Below are 21373 nucleotides of genomic sequence, written 5' to 3' on the forward strand. Positions count from 1 at the left end.
GGGTATGGGCCTCGAGGCCGAGCCTCCTTGCTGCGATGGCAAGAAGGCTCGACTTCGAGGTCCATACACAGACATACTTCACTTTGTGGAGACTATAATAATACATACCGCGAACCCGCCAGGTGGCAGTTGCGAGCATCCCGTGGTGAACTGCAGAAGCCTCGCGCGCTCTTCGGCACTGAGGTTAGCGATGGCCGCCCACAGCCAGCCCAGCCGGCGCTCCCAATCTCGACCCGACCCGGACACCAGGGCGTGCGCGCGCCAGTCCGAAACGCACACCTCTTCCGTGCCGCACATCAGCAACTGGACACAACCACTCTACATTTTAACGTTTAAACTTTCGTTAGTGGTTTCCATTAAAAAATATAGATGATCCCGGCTATACTCATGTGTTTAGTCGACGTAAGATTGACTAGTTTCGAACCGATCCGTAGTCCTTTTTCACACGCAGTCTCAACCGCACTGCGTCGCGAGCTGATTCCCTGTGAAAAAGGACCCCGGATGGGTTCGAAACTAGTCGGGCTTAGGGGATCATCTATATTTAACAACATGTGACATTCTTCATAGGCGTAGATTTTCTCGATAACGTAGACCCTCACTAAGCGTGGACGCGTGGACTACGTAAATTTCAAACCCCTGTTTTACCCCCTAGGGGTTTAATTTTCAAAAATCCTTTCTTAGCGGACGTCTACCTCATAATAGCTATCTGCATACCCAGCCCGATCCATCCAGTAGTTTGAGCTGTGCGTTGATAGATCAGTCAGTCAGTCAGTCAGTCAGTCACCTTTTTGTTTTATTTATTTAGAGAACTCGTTTATGACTACGGGTCTCACCTCTAGCTCGTTCTCGTCGAATATGGCCAGCAAGTTGTCCGGCACGAGCAGCGTCAGGCCGCGCAGGAACGCGTCCGTCTCCGCGCGCCACCGCGCCGCCAGCCGCCACTGCGCCAACGCGTCCAGGTACTTCAGCTTGCTGTCGTTGCGGACCTGCCAACAATAGCTGGCGATCAATCACTTACGCTGGCGAAATGGCACAACAGCACCAACGCAATGTCACCAGCTTATCGGTCTTCTATCGGATATATTTTGGACTGTGCTCAGGGACTTCACGAGCTTGTTCCTCCTTCACCATTGTACCACAGAACAGCGAGAAAGCGTGAACGTTGGCATCCTTATGTGATCGACATCCAATGCTATGATGATTTGCATGAAACATTTTTGCTCAGTGTTTCTGATACGAAACGCTAAGACGTGAAATACCCTTCCAGCAATGAGTTTACAGAATATATTTGATCTTGGACAGGTAAAGCTGAATGTGTCTATATTTTGCATTTAAGGGTACCTCAAATGTTAAGTGCACTGTATCCAATTTTCTTCTAAATAAATAAAAGGAAAAGGTGACTGATTGACTGACTATCAACGCACAGCTACTACTCGACGGATCGGACTGAAATTTGGCATGCAGATAGCTATTATGGTGTAGGCATCCGCTAAGAAAGGATTTTTTTAAAATTCAACCCCTAAGGGGGTGAAATAGGGGTTTGAAATTTGTGTAGTCTACGCGGACGAAATCGCGAGCTAGTCAAAATTAAAAATGCCCTCATAAGTGATATTTACCCGTATCGTGGATCCGTTAGGAACCAGATCTTTCGTCTCGACAAGTTTCCCTGACGAGTCGTACACGTCATCCGCGAAGTATATCTCTGGCAGAGAATCGGACGAATCAAGATCCGTCTCCAGAATGTATTTGATCTTGGATAGGTACAGCTCGGGGTCGTCTTGCTCGAAATACTGAAACAATACATTTTTTAAAATATATCAGTCTAAAGATATTACCATTATTTAGAATAGAACACTTCCTTTTTCACTATGGCGAAAATGGCATCCACATAACGTAACCAACGACGTGATTTTACCAGTATCTTCTATACCTTACCTTCCACCCACGCGACGAGCACGATGGCAGAACCCATCGCAACATGCTTTTAATCGCAAAATAACTAAAAATCACTTATACCCATACAACTCACCTTATAGTGTACTCTTAGGCCGATGATCTGCGCGAGGAAGGACCTCGCGAGCCTGGCGCGCACCAGCTGTCGGTAGGCACCGCCCAGAGCGCTCTCGTACAGGCATTTGCCCACTACCTTGCCCGCGAATTCAAAATGTTTCAACTGAAAAACACACATGTATAATGCACTGAGAACCCACTCGCCATATTTGCTCTATGTGTCAAGTGTTAACAAATTTTGCCGATGAACGAATATTACAAGCTGAAAATCAGCGCTGTATGTTCTTGTGCATCCAGGCATTATTATTATTATTATTATTATTTATTTATTATTTAATTAGAATGGCCATAAAGCCAATTACACTAATTAAATACGAGTACAAACAAACATAAACATACTTACAAAAATTAACAACTTAAAATTATAAATTTTAAAAAGCAAAATTATAAATTTTCACAAAAGTGCAAGATCTGACCCATGAGGTCATAATGCTGAGCTGAGACCCTTTATCGGGTTGTGCCACACATGACAGTTTGTTCCAGCGCTTCTTTTGCTCGAAGCACGTTGGGCTTAATGCTCGGGTGGAAGAAGCACCGGATTAACCAGCTCTTAGTTATAAGATGTGACGTGTGGCACAGTTTGGAAAATAAATGCATTTTCTTTCGTTTTGTTCGATGCGACTTATGAAAGTGGTAGTACTGCAAGTCACCTTGAGATGCGGCGGTCGGTCGGGGTTGGGGTGCACGAGGCCAGCGGGCGCGTCGTGGCACGACACGAACAGGCCGCCCTTGGCGTCGAACAGCTGCGCGCACAGCAGCGAGAACCACTCGCGCCGCACCCCGCCCCAGTCCACCCCTGCGCACAAACACCCACATTATATCATTAGCGACCACCCACAGCTTCGCTCGACGAAAACTTAAACCCAGAAAAAGTGTCACATGTTTACCTTGCTCGCCCTGGAAGCAAACGTCGAAGTTCTTGCACCAGTCCGCGATGGCGAAGTGCTTGGTGGCCTTGAGGCTGGAGCGCACCAGCTCCGCGCGCGCCACTCGCAGCGCCAGCTTCTCGTGCGGGTGACGCCAGTGGGCCTTTCTGACTTCACTATAGAAGAAGTCTTGTTTGTTCTGTGGAGGATAGACAAATTACAATATCAATCACTGTAGACCCTTCAGTAGTAGGCCTTTACATGGTCCCACAAAATTTCTGGTTCCAAATTTGCAATGCTCGCTGCAAGGGAACTGCCCACACAAGCCAAGAAGACTCAGGAATTTTCAATTGTAAATTGATATAAGAGGAACCAAATGTAGACTATCACTGAACTAGGTTCTAACTCCTCAATCTTGACGCTGCAGAGTGCAAAGATACTGCCCTCGTACAGGAGTATTACCGTCTTAAGCCGAGAGGATTCAGGAACTGCCGATAGTGAACTAATCCCATATGTACCAAGTAAAGACTTTACCATTGCACTTGAGCCCCAACTTTTAATTCTCAGCTACAGGGGTATTACCGTCCTAAGCCGTGAGGATTCAAGAACTCTCGAATGTGAATTGATATAGTATTGTGAGTACTAAGCAGAAACATCATTAAACTCCGGGTCAACTTCCAACTCCTCAATTCTGAAGCTGCAGGGCCCTCCTAAACCGAGACGGCTCAGAAACAGTCGCTTATGTAAATTGGTATACAAACGCTGAACCCTTGGTCCCAACGTTAATTTTGAAACTACTGGAGGGCCTTCCTAAGTTTCAGGAGCCATCCGCCTGTGCTTCCCTGTTAAGTTCTTACCTTAAAGCTATCTTCCCCGCCGCAGTTGGCGATGAGCAGTTGTGTGAAGGTGGCCGCTAGCAAGTCCCTCTCCGCACTCCACAGCTGCACGGGGGGCTGCACCCCGTCGTCCAGGGTCAGTTCACCCGCCGGCCCCGTGCCCTCCGGCCTAGGGCTGAGAGTTAACTGCAAAAAGCAAATAAATTGTACACAACCGAGAGGTTGGTGGGGCCATGGGAGATGGAGGGCTGCCCCCCCCCCCCTGTCAATGTCATTCAAGTACCAAGAGAGCCTTGTCGCACTGTAACAGAGAATGAAATGTTTTGTTGAGATTACCTACTTACTTTGGTGGAAGGGCAGAGCCGGAAGGAGGTGATCCGCTTGGGAATGAACCGCAGTATGTAGTCCTTCAGCAGCAGCTGCTTGGCGCTCAAGCAGCACAGCACGCGGCGCGCGCGCGGCGCCCCCAGGCGCGCCTCGAACGCGGCGCCGCGGCGCGCACTCAGCTGCCTCTGCACCGTCGCCGTGTCGCTGGCTGACAAACATGGTAAGAAAGAAAGAAAATGTATTTATTTGTTGTTGATGTGACACCAACAACAACAAAAAAACAAGCACACAAATGTAACATTTTCACGTGACCCCAAACTCAAATGGGTTGTAGTGGACAGCAACACGCATAAAATGCAGTACCCTGATTTTCATACGAGAACTAACTTATGCTCGCATCTTCGTCCGCGCGGATTACATAAGTTTCAACCCCCCATTTAAGTGGGTTAGGGGTGGAATTTCGTAAAATCTATTCTTTACAAAGAATACACCCAGCGGTTTAGACTGTGCGTTCAAATAAGTTAGTCAGCCAGTCAGGACTTTGAATTTTCATATCATAAGAGGATAATTTTGTGTGAAAAATTCTTTAGTGCCGTTGTGATTTAAAACTGAATGAAACGAAAAAGAGACAGTAAGAGAGAGTTTCTTTATTTTTACGAGCGTTTGAAGTCCGCCAATAGGATCGCCCCAGTCTCTAGTTGCACTTACCGGTAAGAACGATGCAGTCGAACTCCCCATTGTGCAGCAGAACCTGGTCGTAGTATATGGCGGCGCGGAACACGCCCGCCTTGGGGAAGCACAGCGCCACGCTGACGCGCTGGTTCACGGCGTCGTACTCGAAGCTCGCCGCCGACGACAGGCCGGGGTCCACCGGCTCCCCGATAGGACTCATCTCTATTGTGAAACCCTGGCAAGAGGGGTTCCTTGATATAAAACACAGAAACATCTCGAATATGCTGTTAGAAAGATTCGACAGGTAACTGACGTGGAAACTGCAAAAATTGTGTATTTTGCCTATTTCCACAGTATTATGTCTTACGGAGTCTTGCTGTGGGGTAAAGCGGCAGATATTGGGAAAATATTCGTATTACAAAAAAGGGCAATACGTGCAATTTATAATTTAAAACCGCGCGATTCCCTACGAGAGATATTTAAGGAAATAGGTATTCTTACAGTAACTTCCCAATATATTTACAATAATATAATTTTTGTACGACAAAACATTCACAGTTACAAAAAAATCAGTGATCTCCATGATAGGCAAACTAGAAACAAAAATAAGCTAGCTACTCCTGCGCTCCGCCTCTGGAAGGTGCGAAAGTCATTTGTGGGAATGAGTGTAATATTTTATAATAAAATTCCACAAGCAATTTTAGACTTGCCTTTACACAAGTTTAAAAAATGTGTTAAAAGTATGCTCCTAAAAAAAGCATATTATACAGTCGCAGACTATGTAAACGATAAAAAAGCTTGGATTTGACTCGCTCCAGCAATGCACGGGGCTGCAATGGCTTGTATAGTACGGTATAATAACATTGTAAATTGAAAAATTAAAAAGAGCAACCGCCGAGTTTCTTGCTGGTTCTTCTCGGTAGGAACGGCATTCCGAACCAGTGGTAAATTAAACCTGACTATTCATAAGCACTTTTAAAAAGTTTACATGAATAAAAAAACATTCTATTCTATTCTATTCTATTCTAATTGTCCCCTCTGCTTAACACGACAGTTGTGACTGACGATTTTGTGATTGTTGGGTGACGAAATTGTGCATTTCAACCAATAACAACTAAGACAGGATAATATATTCCAGAAAGTAAAAATAGTATAGTTTCCTCTAGGAAAACTGCAACTGCACTAGATATTAACATGGTGATTGAATTTTCAGGAACCATCATCCACCGGCGCCCACACAATCCCGATTACGTCACAGGGAAATCATACACTGTATAACAAACACGTGCAGACATGCTCTATCCATACTCATCCATCATCCTACATATATTGTAGTCGCATTATTAGTCTCGTAGTTATTAGCGATTGAAATCTGGCGGTATTTAGTAACACGAGAAAGTTTGACCGGACATAACCGCGCTTAGCAAACAATGGCACCGATTCTAAGCACAACCTAATTATAGAGTATTCCCACCCTCTTCTTACTATTGTAATATGAAAAGGACAGAAGCAGTTTGACATTTCTAAATTTAATTTTTAGATGGTAAAACCCGTGATTTTCGCGAACCTACTGTTTAAATTTGTATTGTGCACTAAAATTAAGAGTCTTTAAATGTGAAAGTCATGTTCCGTTCCTTTTTTAGCATTAGTAAAAAGAAAAGGATGCAGATACTCTAAATTTAGTTTAGAGAGATACTAGAGAATCGGGGCCATTTTCACACTAAAAACTAAGTATATACCTCGTTGGCGGGCTGTGCGAGCGGCGCCGGGTTGTCGAACTTGTCTCTGGGATGCACGTGCAAGCGCCGCGCGTGCTGAGCCGTGCACACGAGCGCCGCCAGCGCGCGCCCCACGCGCGAGCGCCGCGCCTCCACGCGCCCCGCCGCGAACCACTTGCGGAACGGACCTCCTGCGCCCGCCTGCCCGCCTGGTACCCGCGACAAATAACACCTCTACTATCATCCTCATCAACTCCTCGCCGGCTCACTACTAAGCACAAGTCTCCTCTCAGAATGAGCATCACACCGGCCAAGTGCGGATTGGCAGACTTCATACAGCTTTGAGAAAATTATGAACAATTCTCAGGCATGCAAATTTCTTACCGATGTTTTCCTTTATCGTTAAAGCAAGTGATATTATATAAACTCAAAAGGCATATATAACTCCGAAAAAGACACAAGAGCTAGATAAAGGTCGAGTTGGCGCTTGATATCATTCTTGAGGGACGTTATCTTTTTTATTAATCACAATATAATGGAAGGGAAAATTCGGATGTTACAGTGCGATAAGGCTATCTTGGTAAAATTAATTAAAAGTAAAATAAAACAACATTAAATTAAAACTAAAATAAATTAAATCTATATATATAAAAGGAAAAGGTGACTGACTGACTGACTGACTGACTGACTGACTGACTGAATGACTGACTAACTGACTGACTGATCTATCAACGCACAGCTCAAACTACTGGACGGATCGGGCTGAAATTTGGCATGCAGATAGCTATTGTGACGTAGGCAACCGCTAAGAAAGGATTTTTGAAAATTCAACTCCTAAGGGGGTGAAATAGGGTTTTGAAATTTTGTAGTCCACGCGGACGAAGTCGCGAGCATAAGCTAGTTAAATCTAAACCTCATCGAGACCACCGCAGCGAGGCATTGTACCCAAGATGCTGGCAGCATTACCCCTTTGGATGGCCAAACTAATTCTTTGACCAAGGTAGCTGCCAGCTCTCGGGTCCATCCGGTTGACTCGATAACCCTTTTCGAAATTTCCTCAAAAAGAGCTCGAGCCCCCGGGCCCTACGGCCCAAGGTCTCCACACCAAAAGGCACGAATATGAAGCTCCCAATTTCAATGAATTTCCATTCCCAAGCTCCCATTTCCCCAATTTCCGAGCAAATTGGGGAAATGATTATTATTTACGTGTACTCCTCACCGATCAAAATATTAATAATGTAAACGCCCGCGGTTCGCACGGTGAACTTGACGCGCGCCGTGTTCGCCTTGGCGGGGTCGCCCGACCCCAGCTCTACTACTGCCGTCACCTGGAAACAACTCCTTCATTTGGTACTGGTACCACAGAATACACTGCGACAAGGTTATCTTGGCGCGTGGCGAAAATCGGAACTAACGTTGCCGTCAAGTGTCCCCTTTGTTCTTGTTTAAATATTCTAAGCCTTTGTTCTCCAACAGCGCCCCCCTGGCAATGTCATTCAAGTGCCAAGAGAGCCTTGTCGAGTGGTACTTAATAATACCTCATAAATACAGAAGGATCACTCCGTAAAGACGTTTAAATAAATAGCCACTTTTGTTGCACAAAACTGCAATTGAACTCGCACAGCTCAATTAATAAATTACTAGCCATTTTATGAATGGCTAGAGATTTATTTGTTGGTTTTTTTTTTTTTTTTTTTTACACTTTATTGCACACAACACAAAGTAAACATTGAAAAAACACAATACAGGATCTTATTCTAATAGATGTAGCATGCAAAGGCGGCCTTATCGCTAAAGCGATCTCTTCCAGGCAACCTTTGACGAAAGGAATCACGAAAGCACGGTTGGTTTATTAGTTCGTTGGTTTGTCCTTCAATCACGCCGCAATGGAGCAACGGATTGACCAGATTTTTACATGGTTGAAGATCTGAAGAACGACATAGGCTACTTTTTATCCCGGAAAATCAAAGAGTTCCCACGGGAATTTTTTAAAACCTAAATCCACGCGTACGAAGTCGCGGGCATCAGCTAGTGACATAATATCTAGACAAGACCTAAACCAGTCAATAAAGAAACTAATCAAAAATTAGATACCAACCTTCCTCGTCCCGTGCGAGATATGAACGACCAACTCGTCGGTATCACAGATAGGGTAGGGCTGACCGTTGCGCTGGAAACAGTGCACCGTGAAGCACATCGTCTCGCCCACTGGTTGCGGCTCTTCCCAGCCCCATTCTACCTGTGGACCAGCCCTGATACATTGATGGTTGGTGCGGTACAAGGTATGAAGGAGATGGGTATGCCCTAGTAGTCAATTTGGTCATATTCACCTAGAAGATATAGTTAAGTGCATCAGTATTTTTTTAAATTTTAGCAAACAAGCCGGCAGCAGAGTAATGAGATAATATTCAGGATTTTATCAGGATTCAGGACTTTTGTTTCAATAAACAAGGTAAAAGCTCCAGTACACATTGGCTCAGAGAGTGCAAGGTGTGTTCAAGAAACGCGGTTAGCAAATTGCGCCAAATCCCTAATGTCCGCTCTTCCTTAGTTCTGAACGGCGGGAACCACGTATGCACACTTTTGCTCGCCTATTCAGGAGCATTCGCGCTGCGATTCACTCGCGATTGTAGAGCGAGCATTTGATAGGTAGGTATTTGTATGAAAAATGAGAATGTAATCCACAAAAGGTCGGCACGGCAAGTGGCTATAGCACTGGTCGCATGCGGCAATAAGTCACTTTTGCACATATTTGCCGAGTGATTTGGGCTGCAATGTGTATCAGGTTATTTAAGACTGGTACCTAGTCTTTTTATTATGGGTTAAAAATTACAATGGGATCCCCGTGATCTAAGCTAAAGGTTATGAAAACATATGGTAAAGGAAGTTAAGGCCGAAGTGGTTGGAGAGTGAGGTTAGTGTGGTAGTTAGTAGCGCGTATGAGGCACCTTACAGCTCGGCGGGTGCAGGTATTTCCCCGTCACGTACTGCAGCAGCGAGTGCTTGGCCTCGGGCGCCAGCGACGGCTGCGTCATGGCGGCCAGCGTCACCAGCCCGCACACCGAGATCGACACCACCAGCATGCCGCCTGAGAAAATGACACTGTAGAAACATCCAGCTTATCCTGCTACAATCCTTTACAAGTAGCGCCTAGATAATAGGTGGAAGATTAGAACAGTGATACACGATAGTTTCCCCCATTTCAAACATTAACATCGAAAAAAGCGGTAAAAAGCGGTTCATGCTTGCATGGGGAAAATATCCCAATCTTGTTATCTAATGTTTGGAACACCCTTCTGGCGTCCGTCTTTCCTGCTACGTATAACTTAAGTACCTTCAAGGCAACAGTAAACAGGTGTCTTCTAGGCCAGCGTCCTCCAACTTAGACCTCATCATTGCTTTCCGGCATGATTGTCGTCAAGCGCAAGCCTGCAATACAAAAAATCCAATAACTTATTGAAGGACCTTAAAATGAGCATAACTGCTTACCCCAAGTCCAAGCATCCTGATGCTTGCTGCTCTTAACGACAGCGCTCCACAAGTCAGACTTGAGGGTCTGCAGCGCCTCCTTGCCCGTGGGGAGGCTCTGGCGCGCCGCCGACCACGCGTTGAAATCTTTGGGGTCGATGACGTGGCGCGCCGTCGAGTCCTCGAGCCAGTAAACATCTTCTAAGGAGGAGACATCCAGACTAAGTAATCTGAGAAAGATACACATACAGAACCTGTAAGTAAGAAATAAATCATCATCATCTACCCATCGCCGGCTCTCTACTGAACTCTCTCCTCTCAGAATGAGAGGGGTTTGGCCACAATCCACCATGCTTGCCAAGTGCGGATTGGCAGCCTTATAACATTATGGAAATTCTCAGGCATGCAGGTTTCCTCACGATGTTTACATTAACCATTAAAGCAAGTAATATTTTAATTACTTAAACGCACATAACTCTGAAAAGTTAGGGGGTGGGAGGAAGAGCTTGCCGGGGTTCGAACTCCCGACCTCCCGAATCTGAAGCCAATGCGACGTGTTGGCTATCGCCACTGGTTCTACTGCAGCAATAATCAAGAGCGGCAATACAATTTTAGTGAGTAAGCTCACGGGAGCAGTCGGATTTATTTTTACGACCTCCTCGCAAAAACATCGCGAAATGAGATGTTAAATACGTAATGTATTTTCATACAAATATTGAAAGTATGTCGTAAAAAGATGCGGGGAAATTTATATAGGTAAGCGTAGTAAATATGAATTGTAAAAAAAAGATTCCGCCGAATTGAGAACCTCCTCCTTTTTTTGAAGTCGGTTAAAAAGTCAGATATTGCTAATAAAACAATATTTATAGTGCAAGTTACTTTTTGTGTAAAATAAATCTCAGGAAAAGCAAAAGGAAGCTGTGTTTGTGGAACGTACCAATTCATCGAGAATACATTAGTCTAACTTAACAGCAGAAACAGCTGAAAACGGCAAGCGGCGCAAGTATGCCTCTCTTATAGAGAGCATTTTTGTGCCGTTTGCCGTGGAGACCCTGGGGCCATGGAGTCTTAGTGCTAAAAATTTTTTACGAGACATTTCACCGCGATTAATAGCCTCATCTGGTGACAGAAGGGCTGGCTCATTTTTTGCGCAACGGATCAGCCTGGCTGTCCAGCGCGGAAATGCAGCCAGTATTCTTGGCACCATTCCACGCGGTCATGATTTATATAGTAATTAGCTAAGGCTAGCTTTAAGTTTTATTGTAATAATAAAAAAAAAAGCGACTTAACTAATAACTTTGAACTTGTTGAGAGACATCTCCACCAATATGTCGTTGGAACATGTCGTTACTATGAAGCGGCCCATCTAGTGGAATATTTATATCGCTGGCTACAGGTCATTGGGATAAACAATCCCCGCTCAATTCCGCCTCATTCCGCCTCGCCCCTGGATATAGCATCGGCAACAATACCGCCCGCCTCATCTGCCATTCCGCCCGCGGCCGCCATTGTGCAAAATATTTCATCCCTTTGTCCGCCATTAATGAGGACTTTTAATAAATAGACGTTGCATCCATTCACAATAAACTATTTTTCTTAACTTTTGGGTTAGCACGGAAGTTGGGTTAATCACGCCGTCGCGCGTCGTCGAGGGGTCTAGGTTGCGAGTGCTCTAGGTTGGAGCGCGCTTGCCTAGAAGATGCCTATTCACTCTTGCCTCGAAGGTATTTATGTTACACGCAGCAGGTAACACGAATAGAGTTCAGACTCAAACTCAAAGCATATTGGCTACCATTGACACACCATTTTTTTGACCGCCTTCTCAATTCGACTGTATGTTTTTTATTTTTGTATGTTTGACATTAATTTAAAGCAAAGATTTATTCAAATTGGGTATCATCATAGAGATAGTGGTACCATTGTACACTTTTTGATTGTCAGTTGTGGAATGTGTAAGATAATGATTGTAAGCGCAAATAATAATATGCCATCAATAAACCCTTCAGAACACAGCAATTGGCTTAATTAATTTGGAGCATTGAGCGTTAACGGATTATCATGTCGCGAATGAGGCAGATTCAGGCAGATTGAATTACGTGTTACGTCCGTCAAGCGTCGAGCCGTCCGCGTCCCTAAAATCTGCTTACGTGAAACGGATTGTTCGCATAAAGCAGTGGTCCGACCGCCGGCGATGAACGAGAAACGAGTAGAACTAGAAACTATAAACGAGTTGGCGATCAGCGGGAAGTGAGTGTGTAGTTTCGATAGTTTTGTCGCCGGGCTAGTGTGCAAGTGCGACGAGCGATTACTCGCGCCATTCGCCCGCGGTCGCTCAGTCCTGTGCAAACCTGCGCGCGCGTTACACGTGTTCAAGCGAGCGAGCATCGCTGAACGGATATCGCTGAGCGAGTTTATCTTTGAAAGCTCGTCGCTTAGCGACAAAACTAGAAAAGCGAGTCGTCGCCGGCGGTGTGAACAGTCAGAGGGCAACTTTTGATATGCATGCAATGCATCTCTTTCGTTTACACGGAATGTAGGTAGATTTATTGTGCGTTCTTGAGAGAGAAAATCGCCGATAGTTTTCGGCGTTCGTTTTCTCGCCGGCAAAGATTTCAGTGTAAAACTTTTAAACTGGAAATATTACCATTCCATTTCATTACCTAATTTTATCTTTGACAGGTTCCCGCTCGGCTTACGTGGAATGGGTAACCTTGAAAATGTTTGGCAAGACCATATCGGTACGACCTTGTCAGAAGACTAGACCAGACCTGAATATATTTATTATGTTTTCCGATTTTATTTGTGAAACACATTCTTGAATCCTATATAAAGTTATACTTTTCCCTTCCTGCAACGATCGAAATCGCCTTTTTGTACCTACCTACTTTTTAAGATTTCTTTTTTGTAACCTGTCATTTGTGTTTTGTGGTTCAATAACGAATATACATACATACATACATCTACATAAATAAAAGGAAAAATTGACTGACTGACTGATCTATCAACGCACAGCTCAAACCACTGGACGAAGATAGCTACTAGATCCGCTAATAAAGGATTTATGAAAATTTTAGGGATTGAATTTTAAAAAATACTTTCTAGGGTAAAATAGGGGTTTGAAATTTGTGTAGTCCACGCGGACGAAGTTGGGAGCATAAGCTAGTTATTTATAATTAATTTACATGTCAATGAGTTCCTTAGCTTCATTGTTATTTTAGAGAGAGAGAGAGCTCGCAAGGGCTACCCTTCGTTATTTTTATTATTTTATAGTCCACAACTCTGGGAGGAACGTTTGTTTGGATCATGCTGGCTTTGGCAGATAACAGGTAACAAAGCTGTAAAAAATCTTACGTCAAAGCACAAAGTGCATTTAATATATTTTCTTCGGAATAGTATTATAGGCATCCATGCATTGCCAGACACTTAGTACCTTTAAAATGGTCCTTCGAGCCAGACTTAAATCTAGACAAAACGAGTCATGCATCGCAATTGCAAAAGCTGACCATTACAAGCGCAATTTAGTTAATAGTGCTAATAGTAGATACTAATCGCTTAAAGTGATTACAGACATTGTGCTTGCAAGAGCGAAAGGTGTAATGGCCGACTATCCAATTATGTTGGCGGATTATCTTACATATTTAATGTGCGATCGATTTATGAACTCACAAGTTTAAGTCTAAAGTGCCTCGATTGAGCAGTTAACGTTCGACAGCGTAACGGCGAAATAGATGGTAATTTGTAAATTACGGTAAATCATATGATGTGCAGTTTGGCGAGATAGAAATTGTTATGTTACGTGTACTGTGCATTGTAATAAATAAATTTAAAACAAGTCTATATCATCCCGACTAATATTATAAAGGCGAAAGTTTGTATGTGTGTGTGTGTGTGTATGTTTGTTACTCCTTCACGCAAAAACTACAGGACGGATTTGGCTAAAATTTGGAATGGAGATAGATTATACCCTGGATTAACACATAGGCTACTTTTATCCCGGAAAATAAAAGAGTTCCCGCGGAATTTTGAAAAACGTAAATCCACGCGGGCATCAGCTAGTTATCTATACATCTTCTCTATATATAAAAATGAATCTCTAAATGTGTTGCTGATCGCAAATCTCGAGAACAGCTGAACCCATTGCGCTAATTCTTTTATTATAATATTCCTTGAAGTACGAGGATGGTTCTTACGGAGAGAAAAATTTAAAAAATTGCCTGGAAAAGAATCGACTGTTAGGCGGTACGAAGTTTGCCGGGGGCCAGTATTATATAAAAAGAAAAGCTGACTAACTGATCAATCAACGCACAGCTCAAACTACTGGACGGATCGGGCAGGGCATGCATTGCAGATAGGTATTATGACGTAGGCATCCACTGAGAAAGGATTTTCGGTATTCAACCCCAAAGGCGGTGAAATAGGGGTTTGTAATTTGTGTAATCCACACAGACGAAGTCGCTAGTCTTAACATAAGCATGTTGATTTACAAAAACAGACGCGTTTCTACTTTCCTTAGCCTACCTTGAATTCTCTGTACCTACCTTGAAATTAAATTCTCTAGCACACAAATCTTTGCAAGTATTCCCACTTTAATTTTAGCAAACGCTTTAGAATTTTTCGTTTATGAAATCTTACGTAACTCTTGAAGTTAAAGCCCACAAGCAAGAATTATACCGACAACATTTTCAAGTAAATTTAAAATTTCAACTACGTGAAATTCTGAATTTTTCCTTGAACTTCAGCTCTATACCACTGATACTCATAAGCTCAGAGTCAGGCGGAAATCTATACAGCGTACTTTGACTTTGCTCAGACTTACATGTTTTAGTTAAAGTGGGACAGACCAGCTATATAACGCCGTCTCTTTTTAACAGTGTCTTAAGTTCAAAGTGCGCTCTATAGATTTTAAGCTTAGAGAGTATTAGAATTTCCGCATGGACTATACCAAATCCCTATTTCACCCCCTTAGGGCTTTCATTTTCAAAAATCCTTGCCTACGTCATAATAGCTGTCTGCATGGCAAAATTCAGCCCGATCGTCCAGTAGTTTGAGCTGTGCGTTGATAGATCAGTCAGTCAGTCAGTCACCTTTTCCTTTTATATATTTAGATATAAATGAATCGTCGAAATGTATGTACGCGCATAACTGCCGAACGACTGCACCAAATTGAATAATTCTTTTTTGTGTTCGTTATAGTCAGGACAAGGTTGTATGAAAGAAAATTTTCGGATAATTCACGACAACAGATAGTTCCCGCTGAACGCAGATGAAGTCGCGGGCAACAGCTAGTGATGTGTAGAAACGTGCATTTTCTCTTTTATAAGTCCCGCAAATTGCTAATCCGCGTGGCCGCGATTTTAGCGACGTTAGCACTAGACTAGAAGTTTCGAGCTTATGGTATATTTTTATTTCGGCTGACGTCAAAATGACGTTATTTCGATGATAATGAGACATGGTTCCAGCGCAATAGCAATTTGCGGGACTTTTATGACAACATGGTGGACTGTGGAATCGTGTAGGTATAGTAATGAAAAACGTCGCAAACAAATTGGCTTGTCCGTCACACGAGGCAATTTCCGGCCATTCCGACAAAAGTGAACCAACCAAAATATTTAGAATGGCTTTATGCGGAGTAACGGATAGCTGATGAAAAGCTTGCTAAAATATACATTCAAACAAAAACTCTACTTTTGTATGAAAATCGTTATCCATTGAGTAGCTACTCTCTTTAAAAAAATTACGACCTTCACCCATCTGATAACCACATCAAAGCTAAAACAAAGAACTAAAACTTTGCTATAACCCGTGTTAATCCGTTAAAATGTATATGTATATCTGTATAGTACAAAGTGTAGTATTCTAACATTTCTTAGCTAGAGCTTTTTTTTGATGAAGCTAGACCACAGAACAAGAACAAAGTTTGGCGGATTAAACTAGTAATTGTAGCCTATCTATCCAGAAATGTTTCAAGCTGTATTTTTGTGATAAATGTACTTGGACTCGGTAAGGTTTTGTAACATTACCTTTTTTTTTTTATTCAAATACAAGTTAGCCCTTGACTGCAATCTCACCTGGTGGTAAGTGATGATGCAGTCTAAGATGATAGCGGGCTAACCTGGAAGGGGTATGGCAGTTTTTATTAAACCCATACCCCTTTGGTTTCTACACGGCATCGTACCGGAACACTAAATCGCTTGGCGGCACGGCTTTGCCGGTAGGGTGGTAACTAGCCACGGCCGAAGCCTCCCACCAGACCAGACCAGAAATTTAGAAATTATAAAATTCCAAACCCCTGCCAGGATTCGAACCCGGGACCTTCCACTATTAAGACCACAGCGCTCACCACTGCGCCAGGGAGGTCGTCTACACGAAAAGCCCCCGCTCCCAGCTGTGCCGCAGAGTGCGAAGCGTCACTCACTTGGAGTATGCGTGCTGCAGCCTGTGCGAGGCCAGCCACTGGCGCAGCACGAGGCGCTGCTGCAGCACGTGCGCCGCGCGCCGCAGCCGCCGCTCCTCCGCCGCCGGCAGCTCCGGCAGCCGCTCCATGTTCTCCGGCGACCCGCAACCGGACAATGTGGATATACCTGTGGGGACAGTCACCTTACGTGAGTCTCTACGTGATCACATCAGAAATGAGGAGAACCAGAGCAACGGGCATAGCTCAGCGGGTTGCCAAGCTGAACTTTTTTATTTATTTACTAGCTGATGCCCGCGACTTCGTCCGCGTGGAATTAGGTTTTTAAAAACCCCGTGGCAACTCTTTGATTTTCCGGGATAAAAAGTAGCATCTGTCTAAATCACTCTCCAGGTCTTTATCTATACCTATCCATGCAAAAAAATCACGTCAATCCGTTGCACCGTTGCGACGTGATTGAAGGACAAACCAACAAACCAACGAACCAATAAACCAACAAACAAACACACTTTCGCATTTATAATAAGGGTACTGATTCAGATACAAGTTAACGCTTGATTGCAATCTCACCTGCTGGTAAGTGATGATGCAATCTAAGATGGAAGCGGGCTAACCTGGAAGGAGTATAGCAGTTTCTATTAAGCCCTGGTTTCTACACGGCATCGTACCAGAACGGTAAATCGCTTGGCGGCACGGCTTTGCCGGTAGGGTGGTAACTAGCCATGGCCGAAACTTCCCACCCGACCAAACCAGAAACGACAAACAATTTGCAGGGAGCCGTAGGATGGCGGCGCAAGCCGTGGTGTGTGGAACTCCCTACAAGAGACCTGTGTCCAGCGATGGACGTGTATCGATTGATGATGATGATGAAGCTTTAGAGATAAGATAAGCTCTGGTGCTGCAAATGTTCATGGGCGGCGGAAATCACTTAACATCAGGTGACCCGCCTGCTCGTTTCCTCGCTATATCTATTAAAAAAAAAAAAAAGATAAACAAAACAATAATTAATTTAATAGCCTCAATAGCTCAGCGGTTAGAGGAGCGGACTGAAAATCCGAAAGGTCGCCGGTTCAAACCCCACCCGTTGCACTCTTGTCGTACCTACTCCTAGCACAAGCTTAACGCTTAGTTGAAGGGGAAAGGGGGATATTAGCCATCATTGCCTAATATTCTTTTTTTTTTAAAGAAATATAATAATAATAGTCGTGATGGTAGAGCGCGCACTGCTCATAGTGCGTGCGGGACGTTATAAAGAACGAACTATTCAGTTACGTAATGTCACCCAACTTGGGACTAAGGAAAATTATACATATTTTTTAGAGTTCCGTACCCAAAAAAACCGGCCAAGTGCGAGTCAGGCTCGCGCAACGAGGGTTCCGTACTACAGTCGTATTTTTTCGACATTTTGCATATTTATTCAAAAAGTATGATGCATAAAAATAAATAAAAATCTGTTTTAGAATGCACAGGTAAAGCCCTTTCATATAATACCCCACTTGATATATGTATATCTTACTTCGGAAATTGAATATATACTAATTATTAGTTCATGACCAGATTTTTTTTGTGTGATGTAATCCCAAATTCACAGTTTTCGGATTTTTCCCCGAATGTCAGCTATAAGACCTACCTACCTACCTGCCAAATTTCATAATTCTAGGTCAACGGGAAGTACCCTGTAGGTTTCTTGACAGACAACAAAGTGATTCTATAGGGGTTCCGTATTTCCTTTTGAGGTACGGAACCCTAAAAATACAATAAATACTAAAAACAACGATTAATAAAGTTTTTCTAAGCTGTGTGACCACAACAAACGACCATTTTTTGGGTGTTTCTTTCACAGTTAGTTGCGATGTCTAGCTCGGAAATGAAAGATTGCATACACCCAAAATATGTTATTCTTGTACGGAATCCTAAAAGAGCGAAGCCCGACTCACACTCGGCCGCTTTTAGAGTTCCGTACCTCAAAAGGAACCCTTAAAGGATTACTTCGTTGTCTGTCTGTCTATCCGTCTGTCGTGTCTGTCAAGAAAACCTATAGGGTACTTCCCCTTTACTTGTGCTATAAGATCGATCTACCTGCCAAATTTCATGTTTCTAGGTCAACGGGAAATACCCTATAGGTTTTCTTGACAGACATGACAGGCAGACGGTAGACAGACAAAAAAGTTATCCTATAAGGGTTCGTTTTTCCTTTAGAGGTACGGAACCCCACAAACTAACCGTTTTGGAATAACCAACCCTCAGCTGTTATAAGATCAAAGATGTGACGTGAAATGTGTGGCACCCATCGATGCACCAAAAAGAAACAATTTCTCTTTATTTCTGTTGTCCCCAGCTCCTGAAGACCTCAACTAAACATAATATAATATATTATATTGTGTCCCCAACCTCCTGTTAACCTTTACTATGAAGTGTCAGGGGTGGAGGACTAACCAAAAATTAACAGGTTACTAACGCGAGGCACCTGGCACAATGGCATAAATATTTTTTGTTTGTTAGTAGCCAATCATAATGGTGTTTCCTTAGTACTCTTTTTAGTGACGTACTTTAGCGCGGTGCTTTATCCTACAGCGCCATCTGTTGTGGGGCGCGGACGGTGCACGTTGTACCGTGCAGACTTGTCTGTTTCAGCGGATTATAGCAACTTTTAGTATGTAGGTGTACTGTGGAACCAACTCCCATCGGCGGTGTTCCCACAAGATTACAACATGGGGTTATTCAAGGGGCGGACCAACAAATTCCTAAAAGGCCGGCAACGCATCGGCGGTTCCTCTGGTGCTGCAAATGTTCATGGGCGGCGGTAATCACCCACTTAACATCAGGTGACCCGCCTGCTCGTTTGCTCGCTATCTCTATTTTTTATCTTTAAAACAAGAGTGAATAGGCATCTTCTAGGTAAACGCGTCCCATCTCAGGCCCCATCATCACTTTCCATCGTGTGATTGCGGTCAAGCGTTTGCCTATAATGAATAATAAAATAAAAAAAGGTATAGTACGCGACAGGTTGAAATGGCAATCGAGGAGGGAACGCCCCGGCCCGCACACCCGCACAGCCCCCGCGCTAACCCGATTGCCACTTCAACCTGTCGCGGACTAGGTATAGGTAGGTAATGACTGGTCTGTTGTCGTTGCGTTGCTAGGCTACCAGAAGGCCTTGGATGGTTCAAGACGCTGCACAATGGCGCTGAACCACTTATTTTCTTTTCTACCAAGAATCGTAACTTTTAAAATTTAAACACCTTATCTTGAAAAGACATACCTACCTTAAAACAATTGTTACTTTTAACTTATTTTTGACAAATACATATAATATAGGTAGTAGGTAGTAGCCTATGCCTGTGACTTCGATCGCGTGGACTACACTTTCAAGTCCCTATTTTACTTGCTTAGGGGGTTGAATTTTCAAAAATCCTTTCCTAGCGAATGCCTACGTCATAATAGATACATATCTGGCATGGCTTTCAGTCCGATCCGTCCAGTAGTTTGAGCTGTGCGTTGATATATTATCATTTAGTCAGTCTTTCCTTTTGTATATTACTAGTTTATGCTCGCGACTTCGTCCGCGTGGACTACACAAAATTCAAACCCCTATTTCCCCCCGTTAGAGGTTGAATTTTCAAAAATCCTTTCTTAGCGGATGCCTACGTCATACTAGCTATCTATCTGCATGCCAAATTTCAGCCCGATCCGTCCAGTAGTTTGAGCTGTGCGTTGATAGATCAATAGATCAGTCAGTCACCTTTTCCTTTTATTTTATTTATGATTTTATTTAAGATTTTATTTAAGATTCAGATTAAGATTACTTCTACGTCTTAGCGTACAGTACATGACACGTGTTTCGAGTCTCGACTTCAGGGCCATCGGGCGGTTAGGTTAACTTGAAATAGGCCATAACGACTACAGTATAAGCCCTTACGGCCACTTCTCACGCCATCTTTCATCTAACTTTATTTTATGTTCTAGCCTTCTTACTTTATATGAGCTTTTCATTTCAATGCAGTATTCTTGAACAAGTATTTTTTCAGGGTTCCGTACCCGAAGAGTTGTATCTTGTGAGAGAACGAACGCTATAACAACAAATTATAATTGGGGATCGAACCCCCGACCTCCGAATAGAAGGCGGACGTCCTAACCACTATCACAGCGACGCTACGGTCGCGTACTATAATATTATGTATAATTTAAACAAGCTCTGGAAACTGATTAAGTTTTCAAAGTTAATTAAAGGGATCGTCTTGGGGCTCGGGGCATGAGGGTGTGCGCGGCAAATGGCGATATGCCGAGCCGCACGCGAAGTAAATGCGATTCGTGCTGGCTTCCAATATATATACCCGACCTTCGAACCTTATCGCCAGTTCCGAGTGTTCGGTAAATGTATAATGCTACACCTTTATTCTAAATTATGCTATAATTTTCTATTGAAGGCCATAGATAGATATTTTAAATACAAAATGGCTTTATTTTGGGCGCCAAGTTCCTTTTCAAGGCAATCCGAACCAGTGGTAGATGCATTTGATGATTCAAAAATACCTTCTTGTAAAAGTGTAATTGAATAAAAATATTTCTATGTAGCTATCAATTTTTTTGAATAAATAGCGAGCAAACCTGCCCGGGAGGCGCGGCGCGGCGTCAATTTCGATGGTTTTCGAACACATACGAAAGAAACCTTTGTTACCCGTGGTCCCACTCATAGTTCCTGGAAGGTACCACGGGTATTTTTTACCCGTGGTTAAAAAATACCCGTAAATAAACCCGTAAAAATACCCGAGTGATACCCGAGAAATACAATGCTACCGGATTAAATGGTTGTTTCTCCCGTAGTCCCTGGAAGGTAGCCTCCCTCGGAAAAATATAATGCTACCGATTTAAATTTTACCTATTAAGTATAAGTCAAGGTCATAATATAGGTAGTACATGCAAATTCTTTGAGTCAAAGGCATTTCCTTTGTTGTCAGTGTTTGTCAGATACAGTTGGCACCCGGACGTGGACGCCACGGGCTC

At 43.5% G+C, this 21373-nt stretch overlaps 2 protein-coding genes across 4 annotated transcripts in view; both read right to left on the reverse strand.

Moving 5' to 3' along the window:
• Positions 1–21373, reverse strand: part of Caf1-105 (chromatin assembly factor 1, p105 subunit) — a 120845-nt gene that overhangs the window by 41318 nt on the left and 58154 nt on the right. The window lies entirely within an intron of this gene.
• LOC117984614 (apoptosis-resistant E3 ubiquitin protein ligase 1) overlaps positions 1–21373 on the reverse strand; it is a 44112-nt gene that overhangs the window by 6855 nt on the left and 15884 nt on the right. For all 3 annotated transcript variants that reach the window (XM_069500484.1, XM_034971233.2, XM_069500485.1), the window contains exons 2-16: positions 16373–16538; positions 9979–10187; positions 9438–9577; positions 8588–8728; positions 7709–7817; positions 6511–6698; positions 4808–5006; positions 4117–4307; positions 3794–3958; positions 2958–3135; positions 2721–2866; positions 2030–2173; positions 1617–1790; positions 834–986; positions 109–303 (exon numbers count right to left, since the gene is read on the reverse strand). In XM_069500484.1, coding sequence (XP_069356585.1) covers positions 109–303; positions 834–986; positions 1617–1790; positions 2030–2173; positions 2721–2866; positions 2958–3135; positions 3794–3958; positions 4117–4307; positions 4808–5006; positions 6511–6698; positions 7709–7817; positions 8588–8728; positions 9438–9577; positions 9979–10187; positions 16373–16538 — 2498 coding nt within the window. The remainder of the gene's footprint in view (positions 1–108; positions 304–833; positions 987–1616; positions 1791–2029; positions 2174–2720; positions 2867–2957; positions 3136–3793; positions 3959–4116; positions 4308–4807; positions 5007–6510; positions 6699–7708; positions 7818–8587; positions 8729–9437; positions 9578–9978; positions 10188–16372; positions 16539–21373) is intronic.

This window comes from Maniola hyperantus, chromosome 8, assembly GCF_902806685.2.
Source record: "Maniola hyperantus chromosome 8, iAphHyp1.2, whole genome shotgun sequence".
Lineage (NCBI taxonomy): Eukaryota > Metazoa > Arthropoda > Insecta > Lepidoptera > Nymphalidae > Maniola > Maniola hyperantus.